Source organism: Brienomyrus brachyistius, chromosome 14, assembly GCF_023856365.1.
Source record: "Brienomyrus brachyistius isolate T26 chromosome 14, BBRACH_0.4, whole genome shotgun sequence".
Classification (NCBI taxonomy): domain Eukaryota; kingdom Metazoa; phylum Chordata; class Actinopteri; order Osteoglossiformes; family Mormyridae; genus Brienomyrus; species Brienomyrus brachyistius.
Genome location: NC_064546.1, coordinates 25,786,447 through 25,799,630, shown reverse-complemented (window position 1 = coordinate 25,799,630; position 13,184 = coordinate 25,786,447). Strand labels below are relative to the sequence as shown.

Below are 13,184 nucleotides of genomic sequence, written 5' to 3'. Positions count from 1 at the left end.
ATTTGAGACAGCGGGGTCAGCCTGTCCCTGAAGCAACGGAGCTTAAGGGCTGTTCACAAGGGCCCAGTGGTGACATCACTCTGCTGACCACGGGGTCTGAATCGGTGACCTTCCGGTCACTCAGCCACACACCGCTCAGTCTCACAATAGATGTGTACCGAACTTATGTAGTGAAGATTAGTGGGAGACGCAGTAAACATTTACAACAGACAGTTTATTGCAAATTACAGCTTTTTTGTTTTGTGCTGTACATTGTCAAGTATCAAATATTCAGATTGTTGCAGTGCAGCCATTTGGGGAAAAATATACGTGTAACAAATCAGGTTTTGGGTCACAATCTGTTTAAATTTACTTCATTGTCAAGCTAGTTGCCTCTTAAATCATGCTGCTTGACTTGGCAATGCTTGTCTGCACACAGACTACAGACTGTAAACACAAGTTTTAATTTCCACGTTTCAAATGTTTTAGGAAAAAAATTCCTTAATGCAACAATATTTTTCTCCGGCTACTTTGAATGCATCTTGACAGGAGACAATCAATAAATTAAAAAATGCCTTAAAATGTACAAATAAAAAAAAAAATGAAGGCGAATTGTGTACTTTAGTGCACAAATACAGAACAAAGTAGGTACAAAGTCCTGGTTGGTACAGTGTGCTTCCATTTTGGTTTGTATAACTTCCTGTCCAGTTGCAGAGCAGCCCGGGGACCCAAGCCACTCCCTCTGAGCAATGAGGACCTGGGACTGGTTGGATTTGTCTGGGAGCTTCCCGACCCTATAGGGTGGGTACAGGGCCACTGTCAGTGCTCACCATGTTGTAGAAGCAGTCCTCGTTAACAACAGAAGTCAGGCTCTGCACGCTGAACTCCCGCTCCAGTAGGGTGTTGAGGTCCATGCTGGGGGGCTCGTCCTGGCTGTCCAGAGACCGGCTTTGCTGCTTCATGCTCAGCAGCGCCCCCTTGTTTCGCCGCAGGCTATTATTTTTCCGTTTGATGCAGAGGTGGGAACGCAGTAGCCTGGACTGCTTCTCAGGTGTGTCCAGATCGCCCCCCTCAGGCTGCACATAAGGTGCCGGCTCCTCGTCTGCCGTCTCCTCCACCATCTTCAGACGTCGGAACTGAGCCTCGATGGCACTTGCTGGTGACACTGACCGGGCGGTCTCTCCAAGGTCCTCGTCGTCGCTCAGGATGTCTGACTCTTTGACGCTGCCATCTGGGTTGGGGCTTTGCTGGGGACCCCGGCGCGGGTTCCGAGGGGCCTGACCTTTGTGCTCCGCCTGGCCTTCAATCAGGTGGGTCCTGCTGCTCAGACTGCCCTCGTCGGAATCTGGATGCCCTGCTTTTGACGTGCTGAGGTGAGCAGGGACCTCCAGGTTCGGTTGCTTGCACAGCCAGAAGGCTCTGGATGAACCTGCAGCAAGACACCGTGTGACTCACGCAGCCATGCAGAAAAAAGGATGCTGTCAATCAGTGACTCACTACATACCTCCGGTTAAATGGTTTTCATAGAAGCTGACTTTAAAACAAGAAAGATTGTAGTTTTACATGCTTTAGGTACCATTTACCATTATCTGAAATCGGAGAAGTCAGTATCGGAGTTATATACCCTCGCCTAGACCTTCCACCGAAGCTAACGACGAGTTTTATCTTGGCACACACATTTCTGGCCCAGTTTCCCTGCTTATGTAATTACAGCTTGTGCAATAAATTCGAGGAAGCAGTCATGGACACTGCATTGGAAGTCATTAAAAACTACTCTCCACTTGTACTCCCATAACATTCCACCCTATTCGCTTCATGGCCGGAACAGAAAAGCAGCAAAGGTTGTGGGGAATCACAGTAGGACGGTTACCTATGCGCGCAGACGTTGGCACGGTTTTCCTGAGTGGGATGAGCCCCTCCCTGTTCCTACGCACATTCTCCCTCAGAACAGAGCGGATCACCTTGACGGTGCTGGCCTTGCACTCGGGCACGCTGTGCGCAGAACGAGAGAGAAATTCTCAACCTTTTCGGTCTGAAGCATGCTCCAATCTGGATTACAGCGAGGATCTACGGGTCAGGACACGCGCTCCCCTCGCCCCTTACCTGCTACAGAGCTGGAACACAGTCTCTGGACGTCCTTCAAGCTCTGACTTCGTGTGAATCAGCTCCCAGATACAGTTTTTTTCTGTTCCTGTAGGCAGGGGAATGAGAAGGGTAATTATTCAGGCGATGCCCTTGTACCTCAATTTGAACCGAGTGGTCGGACGCTAACCTGCTGTGTTTCCCAGTCGGACCTGCAGTGCTGACAGTGGGATGAGCCAGCGGAACTTGAAAGGGTCCAGATCCCCATGAGAATAGGAGGAACGCCCTGCAGTCTGTCCCACAGATGAAGCATCCATGAGTAAATCAAGACGAAGCCACATTGAGCTGAGATATAACTCTGTGGTCCTGTGCAGCACCATAACTCACCATCTTCTTCTTCAGCTTGTTGTTCTCCCTGTACACGAGTATCACAGCTTTCTTGAACACTGATAAGGGAAGAGAAAAGTCAGAATGATTTCCGCAAACTACATATCGCCGAGGTCTTCCATGACATTTGTAGAGGTCAAGGAAAAAAAAACGCCTGGAGATTTATATAAAAGTTTCGAAGCCATACACTTCCCACTCATAACCATCCCAAATATTATGGTACCCAAACGACCAATCAAATGTCAAAGCAACATTTTTGTAAAACTGCTTGTTCTTTTACCCACTGTTACTATTGTAAGAAAATGCTTACAAGTACATGTTAATATATACGTATGAGCAAACATGGTGTCCTCAGAGCTCAGCTTGCCCACTAATGACAATGACACTGGCCCAGCCACCCATAGCGTTTAACAGTACGGCTGCCCAGGGGCGTACCCACCAAATACAGTCAGCTCGGGCTCCTTTCTCATGCGGCCTAGCGATGGGAATGGGTTCAGCCACATGACCGTGGAATGCATAAGGAATTCTCCCATGGAAATCTCTGTGACCTTACGGAGGGTTTGAGACAAGCAATGAGTACAATGTCTGCTTGTGTTTGAAGCTTTGGGTACAGCATGTCAAAACTAGCTATAATTTTAAGATGGGAGCAAGCTACACGCAGTCATTTTCTCCATTTGTTGATTTGCAATTATGTTTTTATAATATTTGCACTGATTCAGGCTGCGAATCTTATCCCTGTAGTACAACAGCACATTCCTGTATTTTGAAGTAGTAAGTTCTTGGTCTACATCCCTTAACCATTCTCCATGTGGAGATGAGACCAAACAAGAGGAACGAAGAATGAACATCTTACCTCTTTCTCACTGCCACTCTGCTCTGCTACCAGTTGGTCGAATACCGTGCCATAATCCTCATAGATCTTCTGCATTTCATTGATGTGACTGGCTACCTTCTCCATGGCCTTCAAGGCTTCTGGGGTCAGGAAATGAGACACTGGTCAGCATTATCGCATTACTGGCTCCCTGGACGTGGTGCGTGCATAAAGCACCAGTACCTGTCAGGTGATGGTGTTCCTCACTGTCGGTGTCCGTCAGGGACACCAGCTCCCTCAGTAGCAGTGGGTACTTCAGCACTCTCTGCACAGGTTTGATCAGGTAGGACTCCAGAGTTGACGAGTGCTGCTTCGTTGGGTTCCTTGCATCTAGGAACTCCTTAAAGGCCCGGTCTGTCTTTGCTTCAAGGAGAAAGAGAAGGATGATACTAGAGAAATCGAGCATCTCATGCTTCTCAATTAACAGCAAATAATTGATTATTTACTTATGGTCCTGCTTGATACTTTTTCATGAATTATACAAGCTACTAGCCTTCAAGCTGAGGGTCTCAATGGCTGCAGGACATAGATACTGTGAATGTGTGTAAACTCATTTGTCCACAAGGGGTCAGTGTATGCTTCAATAAAAATTACATCTGCAACGAACGTGAGCAGGATGTAAAAGGGTAAGAATTTATTGCATAAAAGTGCCAAAAAATTAAATGTCAAAGGTAAAGCGTGAAAGTCCGGAGCTGGGAGGGAGCCAAAAGGTGGACTTTCTGGCGGTCCACAAGGATTGGTTTGAGAAACTGCTTTAGAGCACCAATTTGGCCACTCGAGGTCTAACAGACAGCGAGTTTCTGTGACACTCCAACTGGTAATTGGCAGGCGATTAACAAATAAATTCAAAACTCTCAGCACAGTGAGATGTGAAGAGCCAAGAACGAGTGACAAATGCCTGTGTAATCATGCCGGCTGCCAGCGGGCACCCGACAGCAGACGCGTGGTTCTCAGCCCTGCATATCCCCTCATCACTTTCATGCATCTCCCAGATGGAATGAAGGCACTTTCGCTAAATTTTCAAATCATCTTTTATGCCTAATTCCAGTATCCACTTCCATGAAAACAACGACTGGGGCTTGCAACACAGGATTTAAGAGACATAGAGGTATGACCCCATCCCCCCCCACCCCCAAGCATGGGTCAAACTCCTGAATATTGCTCTTACTCTCCACCAGGCAAAGTGCCTGCAGTGGAAAGCAAGGTCAGCCACAGGGAGACATAATTTAGGTTTAATATTCACATTGAATCATATTACTGACACATTTTAAAATCAGAGTCGCCGCATAAGGCCTTAATGGCCTCGGACTCATTGTAGAGCATGCACAAGTCTCAGAAGGAAATGGGCAGGCTTCCAGAAAATCCGGAAACACATGGAAGTAATTTGGATAATCCAGCTAGTCTAATATCACTGTATGAAATTTTAAGCCTTAGACAAACAAAAGGGGGAGGAGGTTTTGAGGTGAGAGGAGGCAGGAGATCCAACCTGTTATTCGTGGAAACGGTACAGCTGCCTCACTGTTTTCCTCGCACAGAACTGGATATTTTGACCATTAAACTAAGCGGCAAAAATCTTCTCCTAATGCAATTAGCATACATTTGATGCTAGATGGCGCCAAGAGTTAGTTTTTTCCCCTGTTAAGGCATACCTCGCTCCAAGACTTTCTGCACCTTGATGTGATTTGCACAGAAACCACTGTAGAGCTTGAAGTGATCTGCGTAGTACAGGAAGGGTGCACCCAGGGAGAAGAGAAGTTTCTAAAAGCAGGGAGGAGACAGTCACATTTGTGTCGTGTTGCTCCTGCTGGTCCCCGAGGCAGACAGTTTAGCCCGGGTTCTCGCATTATCGTAGCCTGCAGGGGCTTGGATAGACACCACTACAGTTTGAGCTGACAGCATAATTCTATCATGCACATGGTGGTCATTCCTTAACCAGAAAGCCAGGTACCTTGAACTCCACTGGTGTCTCAAGCGTGCTGAAGTCAGGCGACGAGGCGATTCTCTCCTCTAAGGTTTGCAGAAAGACCTTCTGGAAGTCCAGCATCTCTGGCAAGCTGCCAAACAGGCTTTCCATCTGGGTTTGGAAGGTTGGGTGGATGGTGAGTACAATTCCACAGGATGGTTCACCATGGCAGTATCATGGCACACAAGGTCAACATTGCTTCAACATTTAGCATTTTTTAACAGGTAAGTGCTGTTTTGACTAGCATGCTGGCTGCTGCTCATTTACCTCATCCTGAGTGAGGAAGGTCTCATTCTGCAGTGGCTTCAGGTAGATCTCAAACAAGCAGCTCAGGTCCTATAGCAGAGAAAGGGGGGGGGGCAGGAATAGAACAGTTACTGAAACAGCTCCACCATGTGACCAGAGCTTCCAGTTATAACTACTGATGGCCACAGGACTGCTGGCGGCTTTCGTTGTTTATCGGAGATCTCATTCAGCAGATAAGATAACAGGAAAAAGAGCATCTGAGGGAGATGTGAGACACTGGGCACACCACTACTTCCCTTTGAGGTTCGGCAGGTTTCATTCACATAGCTTGGCTCTTTTTGATCAAGCAGTTTAAGATGCCAAGATGAGGTTGTTGCAGCCGTTTAATGAACTGAAAATGAGAAACTTTAGGGGACAGTGAATGGTCTACAAGTTAAAGTGGACTTTTCTGCAAGGGCGGGCGTTTCTTTTAATATGAACCAGGGACTGAAGAGTAAAATTACAAGCAACAGAAGTCACTAATTACTGTATATCTGTAGCATTGTGGTCAGCCCAGCCGAGCCAGGTGAGTGATTACCTTGACATAAGACTTCTCGGTGTCCACCAGTTCCTGAATGACCTTGCGCAGGCGTTCCGTGGCGGACATGTGGCGAGGGTACGGCCGTAAGGGGCCAGGATCGCCCCCGGTGGGATCTTTATGAGTATCCATCAGCCCCTCCGAGCCTTCTGGGAAGGTCTGGTACAAAGTGCACACTGCTTCCACACCCTGGAGGAGACCCACAAAGCAAGAAACCTTTCAGGAGTGTGTTCTGCACAAGGTGGAATCCTTCAGTTACAAATAAACTAGTGCGTATGCGGCAAGCATGGATGACCTACTTTCTGGAGGCCTGTTGGTTAAGGCTTTCGACTAGCTATTATGGGTCTAGGAGAAAGATGGCACAAGCCAATGATATAAAGCTATTCAGAACAGCTGTGTTTGAACAATGAGTCAACCACCCCGGCTGTCATGGCCTAAGCTGGCTCAGCCAGATACAATAGGATAAAAGCAATGTGTAGGATTATAGCCTCAATAGCCTGCTAATTACTGCAATAATTAACACAGCTCTATCACAAAACTACAAGATAATTGCCAAATCACAGGATACACTGAAGAGACTTGTTTCTGAATAAAAAAAAAAATAAAAAATCGAAATAATTTTAAACGTACAATATCTAATCTTGCGTTAGAGGTGATATGAGTATTCATAAATTCGACAGACATGGAACATCGTAAAAATCCTACGTGGTGCATTTTAACGCCTGCGTCTTTAATGAACATGTGCACTGTAAAGTGGCTGAAGGGTTACGGCTGCTTGTGGATGTGCGACAGCTCTGCAGTGCCACACAGGTGCTGGGACAGCTACCCTTCAGAACATGCATTCCACTCCCATTCTTCCAGCACACCGCCGGCCCTCCTCTGCAAAGCACCATGGGAAGTCTCGCAGGTTCACTTTAAGACGCGGAGCTTACGGTGCATTTCACAAGCTGCTGGCAATGACCGGGTTTTTCTCCTTCGATACAGGATTTCGCACGGGGGGGGGGGGGGGTCCTAGTAAAATTACTAGTGAATTATGACCATGACCACAAAACCTTCTCAAACACTTGCCAGCAGACTAGGAATAACGCCTCCGTAGGGTTTGCGGCCGCATCGTGAACACGGACCCAGTGACACGTTCTGATCCAGCTATTGCGCTGTGCAGAGGTGGAGGCCGAGTCTCTGCTTATTGCCACATAGTGACTTTGTCGGGGGAGCTGGCCTGAGTCACGCGCCTCTGCCAGATTCACAGGAGCCCCCCCCCTGGCACACCGTGAGGTGGATCTGCTTCATTACCGGATGGAGAGGTGTGTTGCTGTGGCAGCTGACCCGGATTTGGAGCAGCGCCGGCACATGGTGCTGGTGAGGGGGATGGCTGCCGTCTGCAGGATCGGCTCCCCGCGTCCCTGTTCTGGCGCAGATGGGACCACCTACTGACCCTGCGGGGGGCTGTGGTGCCGGACGGCCATTAATTAAAGGCTGCTTAGGCTGTGACACTGAGCCTGACACATACGCACTTAACACTGTCAAGATGGCGCACGCCCTGCTCCCCACACGCACACACACACACACACACACACAACAGCCCTTTACCACAGGGAGCCTTCATTTGGGCACATAGTCAATACATGAGATGCAAGCCTGTGGGTTCTTTGTCACCCAAGAGAATTCAGCATCCCATTCGGCCAAGCCTGCAAAGCACAGCAGCTCTCCCTGTGTTTTCTGCTGAGCTTGATATGGATCTTAAACCAGCAGACCCAGCAGTGACACGGCCGTGCAGGATTCTGAAAACCACCTGGGGGAAGCGGCGGCTTAGACCATCCCCGTCTCTGTGCACTTCCTGCATGGCTCTTTGACCTAAAATGCTGATTAAATGTTACGCGTCAGCAAAGCAGGACACGTCCCACTTCGCCGCCAGCCCACCTGCGTGTGACAGGAACCCCCCCCCACAGAGAAACAACCACACATGAAGCACAGCTACACTGCGAAGTGATTAATGCTGGAAACTATAGAGGGCTGGTTTCTCCCAAACAGTAACCACTGTCCCACACCTGAAACCCTACCTGTGCTGGTTCTCTGCACACTCACCATGCGCAGCAGCCTGAACAGGCGCCTGCAGGCTCCGGTGACTTGGTGGCGTCGCGTCCACCAGGGCAAACAGCAGCCCTTCCTCTGCAGCTGCACAGACCCGGAGTCCAGCATAGTGGCTGAGAGGAGACCCTGCTCTCTTATCCCTCTCTCAAGAAACTAGAAACATCTTCACCTTCCTACAGCTTCCTCCCCTTTACCACATCACCACGTCTGCAAACTCACTCGAAGAAGCCAAGGGCCCAACCCCCCACAGGCTCCGCTAAGCCCCCCTGCCAAAGCAAGACTACCTCAGAAGAGCCAATGGGAAGGTCTAAGGTGCTGGACACACAGCATTGATGTCATTCTGCCGGCGTAGGCACTCTTAAAAAAAGCACAAACCACCGTCCTGGAATTACCATGTCAATCACTTAGGAGTCAAGTGGTGATGAGTCGCAGAAGATACCAAAGGAAGCACAGGGCCACCAAAGGCCACTGCCTCAGTGAGACAGGGATGCTCTTAGAGCCTGGCTCAGATGGGGTGAATACTGACATTAGACAGGAACACAGAAACACACTACAGTATGAGGGGACAGTGAATAAAGGGGACTTCAGGAGACAGACTTAGCATAATTCAGGTCAAAACATTACCTACACACTCTTGTGCTGGCTGTATCACTCAGGGTGGCGCCATGACAACTGCATTTTGATTAAAGTGCTTATTAAAAGGACAAAAACCCATACAGTTCAGTAAAAAAAAAGTGATGTTAACATGCACACAGAAAAGTGCCGTGTGTAGGTTTGTACTGCAGTTAGCACAGCCAGACACTTAACATAATTTTTCTCACACTAAATTTAGATGTGGCCACCAGCAGCAGACGCATTTCCTGACGCTGATCTTCATACCTCCTCAATGACTGGCTGTCCTGAGAGGATGATCTGAGATGTCACAATGCAATTAGAGCATGCAACCAGAGTATCACTGCAACCAGACCAGTGGTGCACTTCCAAATGGAACGTCATTGTTTTACTTGGACATCAGGTGCACTATCAAACACAGACCCATTTCCTCTTTAGAGAATCATCCCACAGACATGGTAAAACAGGGACTGTTCAGAAGCCGAAGTGGGTGAAAGCCGCTTGTAATGCATAAATCGCTGCTCCTGTACAACTCTGAATGGGGCAATTATGCCTGGTATAACACAACCTAGCAGAAACCCAACACTGAATCACATCTCGATCAAACTAAAGAGCACTTTGGTCTCTCTTTCTCAGTCAGCATGCAACATAAATCAGTCTTGGCTGAAGAAGGCATCTATCGGCACAGTAATAACCCAAAAAACGGTCACTGTCATTTAGCTTGTCCATTTCTTAAACATTCTCCACTGAGGATTCACTATTTCCAGCAGTCATTAAGAGTTTCTATGAACATGGTTTCAAAATGTGGAAGCCTCATCTTATATGAAGAAGGAACAGCCAGGCGATATCATAACAGACAGCATGACTGATGTAATATGACATCAGTAATATATCAAGCGTGTGGAGAAATGATGCGATTGTATGGAATGATAAAAACAAAATTTTGGCAAATACCTCGGAACGATAAAGAAGCGATTATTGAATCGTAGCTCACCACACTATCGCAGTGACACCTGGAAGACACAGCAAGGCCTTACCAGACAGGCCGGAAAACAGCCAGTGACCAGGACCGGGCATCCCCCAACGGACTTTATGCAGGCCCCGCAGGGAGTGTCAACGAGCAGCCGGTCCTGGACCAGGCGTCGGAAGGACAGCACAGTCGAGCCCAGGAAGAGGTCCCACTCCCTGGCATCTTTGTGTGGCCAGAACCAGCACATGGAGAGCACGGACCACACTGCCTCGGCCGGAGAGAGCTTGCGGAAGAGGAGCTCAAGCAGAGCGGAGAGGGCTATACAGGGTCTGGCTCCGCACTCCACCCCCACTGCCATTGGTATCCGGAGAAGACCGGGCCGCCTTGCTCTGTACTCTGGAGCAGGGAGCAGGCACTGCAGGGGTTAGCCTGGATTACCAGTCAGCTCCCAGCCATATGCGGCAAGAAGGACTTAATCTCCCTCAACTCTGCGCATGTGCTGCCAACAAGTGGACATTACTGGCAATGACGGGGTTCTGGGGGGAATCGAGGCGCTGACCCCCCCCCTGGGAGCAATATCTAAACCTCACGAGGTGCAATAACTGTAAACGGCAGACTGTGTGTATCCCTCGATACGCTCCGCCTCTCTCTCCGTCACACACAACCTGCCGAGGGCCCTGTCTCCCTAACTGTCTGCAGCCAGGGTTACATGGCACCAACCTACAGCTGGAACAAGAGTCACACCTATTCCATCACTGGTGACAGGATTCAAACAACCCGAGCCCTGTGCTCAAGGTGCGAGTGTTGCTGCCTGTTAAAGTCCACTTTAGACGTTTCTCATTCAGCCAGTACAGCAGCTTGCTCTATTTCAACTACTTTTATGGTGGTTGCAAAGATTCGCTAATGAGAAAACTGTGTGGAGTTCTTTTAAACTTTTTTTAATCCCTAAGTCTGGCTGTATGCTTCAGTTGAGGCTTGCTAAAGAGGGTGATGCTTGGTTTTAAGGGCCGCCTGGTTCCACAGCGTCTGCTGTCAAACACAGGCTGAAGTTTGACACTTCGGAGGTGAAAGCCAGTAGCAGAGCTATGGGAAGTAGTTTCCACAGCTAATAGAGGCCGCTGCTACAGGACACTGCTCCACAGACGGACCTGCGGCAGATTAGCACCCAAAGACGCTTACCCAGTCGGCTGGTCTCACTTCCATCTGTCAGCCAAACTCCTTGGGAAATGGGAGGGGGCCAGGAAGACCAGAGGTAAAGGAGAAAGGGTGGCCCTGGTGCAGAGCTGTACCCTAGAAAGTTGCCCCCCAGCCATCGACCAGCACAAGGTAAGAGATGAGTGACGTGAGAAGCTGAAGAACCTTGAGGCTTTCGGAGTGAGATGTATCCTGGATCAAACTTTCCCGTTCGTTCAGTTTAGAGGGCATTGAAAAAAAGTGGATCCAGCCAAAACCTCAACAGTTCAATCTTTTGAAATAAACATTAATTCGTCTGTGGTGGGGGGAGCCTTTCTTCCCCTTGTCATGCCTCACTTCTCTGTTGAATAAATTAGCTTCCTCCAGATGCCGCTGGATTTAATCACGGTGTGAAACAGGACGGCTGAGCGTGGCCGATCGGAAGCCAGCTCAGAGCACCACGCCAGCCTTGCGATCAAGCTCGGCCTAGTGGGCAGAGGGCCCTCCTCGCTGGCTGGGGACCGGACTGCGCAAGAACCGTCCCCATCAGGTTCAACGGCAGGAAACTGTACCATTCAGAAACGGACAGCAAAGCCCAGCAACACTATACTACACTATACTAACCCTGGAGCAAAAGGAAACAGATTCTGCTTTTGTCAGGAAAAATGCAAACACACAGCAGACCGACTTCCACACAGATCAGCAGCAGCACACACATTCGGCTTCCCTTAAATGCAAAACCTCTCGAAATAATTCAGCACATTCAACCTTATCCCTGATGTACAATGGTCATTGACTCTGACACAATTGGCACAGTTTATATTCATCTAATTCTATTTTTCACCATAACGAGAGAGCATGGTGACAATAGAAGCTTCAGAAAAATGAAGTATGCATAGCCTATATTGTCATTTTTGATGTGCAATTAGATCAATATGAACTTTTTCAAAATGTCTGGCACGATTTGTCACATCCCTTGTGGTATTCGACATATGTTGTCACGATGTAATTTATAAGTAAGATCAAAAATATGCCTTGTTACCACACAACAAACAAAAAAAGTATATTAAGTAATACTCACATGTGTTATAATGAAAATCCACACAAGTAAGGTAATCTGCAATAGAGGCTACCAGCTTCAGTCAGGCACCAAACAGTTCAGCTTCACTCAGGTACCAAACAGTCCAGCTTCAGCTACGACTAACAAGGTTTGGTCTCCTCTGAATGCGAAAGACCCACTTGCCTGCAGTTTTACTGATGGCAGACTCCCACTCTCTAATTAAATTCTGCCTCTTCTGCCTGCCAAAAGCCCGACATGATGGCAGTGGTAGGTGGTGCTTAAACGGAGCAGCTGCCTGAGTCGGGCTTCGAACCAACATGTCATGGGAGCACTAGAGCTCACACCAATATAGTACGGTCACTACAAAAGCCACAGCCGACAGGAAAAAGGAAGTGAAAGAATGAGAGGCAATGGTGTCAAAGTGTTTCGAAGAGTGAAGAGAAGAGCGATGACCGGTCTTTCATGGGATGGTAGGAAGCGCAGTGAGGCCAGGAGGGGGGGCAGACACTGCTGGCTTCCACACACACCCGCGCACATGCCTTTGAGCAGATAGATGGCAAAGACGCATTCAGAGCAAGACACAAATGCCTCTGCAGGTGCTTCAGTCCAAACCCTTGCCCTTCAAGTCAAAACGTGTTGATTTTTACAGATGAATTTGCCAAAAGGCACATTTTTGGCAGCTCCCATTTCCTGTCCTCAGAAGCTTGTCTCACACCTTGAGCAACAAGAGGGCCCATAACCACGATATCCGCACGCTCAGTCCGGATCGGGACCGTTGGGAACGTGAATGGACCGGATGGAGGTCCTACCGTGTTGTGCTGCTCCATCCACGGGCTGCGTCGGCCGGGTCCGGTCTCCGTATCAGGCCCTGCTGAGCTGCCTGGGACACCTGGCACAACAGACACATCTGGACACGGGACGAAGAGGGACAGCCATCAGTGCCGAAGACTCCCACCTTTCGTTCTTCAGTTAGGAACGACGGCGTCTGTGCTTCAGAAGTAATGTCACCCTGTGCGCTGCGGATAACGTCACACATGACGCAAATTTCACACCTGCCACACCTCACCCGCAGTTTCCTCGTGCACCACTGATGGGAACTCGGAGAAAGTGAAAGCTGGTCTGCATGGCAAAACTGAACAAATACATCATCCAAAACCAGAAGCTCTAATTAAA

At 48.7% G+C, this 13,184-nt stretch overlaps 1 protein-coding gene across 5 annotated transcripts in view; it reads right to left on the bottom strand.

Annotated features, from left to right (window-relative positions):
• Nucleotides 1-193: 193 nt before the first annotated feature.
• The window catches only part of tiam2a (TIAM Rac1 associated GEF 2a), a 70,869-nt gene continuing 57,878 nt past the window's right edge, over nt 194-13,184 (bottom strand). For 4 of the 5 annotated variants that reach the window (XM_048974791.1, XM_048974790.1, XM_048974792.1 and 1 more), the window contains 13 exons: nt 12,821-12,918; nt 6,106-6,294; nt 5,550-5,618; nt 5,268-5,393; nt 4,969-5,077; nt 3,503-3,682; nt 3,302-3,420; nt 2,888-2,996; nt 2,449-2,507; nt 2,252-2,354; nt 2,083-2,170; nt 1,850-1,971; nt 194-1,408 (listed from right to left, as the gene is read on the bottom strand). In XM_048974791.1, the coding sequence (XP_048830748.1) occupies nt 774-1,408; nt 1,850-1,971; nt 2,083-2,170; nt 2,252-2,354; nt 2,449-2,507; nt 2,888-2,996; nt 3,302-3,420; nt 3,503-3,682; nt 4,969-5,077; nt 5,268-5,393; nt 5,550-5,618; nt 6,106-6,294; nt 12,821-12,918 (2,006 nt within the window). In that variant the 3' untranslated portion in view covers nt 194-773. Of the gene's footprint in view, nt 1,409-1,849; nt 1,972-2,082; nt 2,171-2,251; nt 2,355-2,448; nt 2,508-2,887; nt 2,997-3,301; nt 3,421-3,502; nt 3,683-4,968; nt 5,078-5,267; nt 5,394-5,549; nt 5,619-6,105; nt 6,295-7,398; nt 7,683-12,820; nt 12,919-13,184 lie in introns of those variants that run through there. The other variant, XM_048974794.1, reaches the window with a different exon arrangement.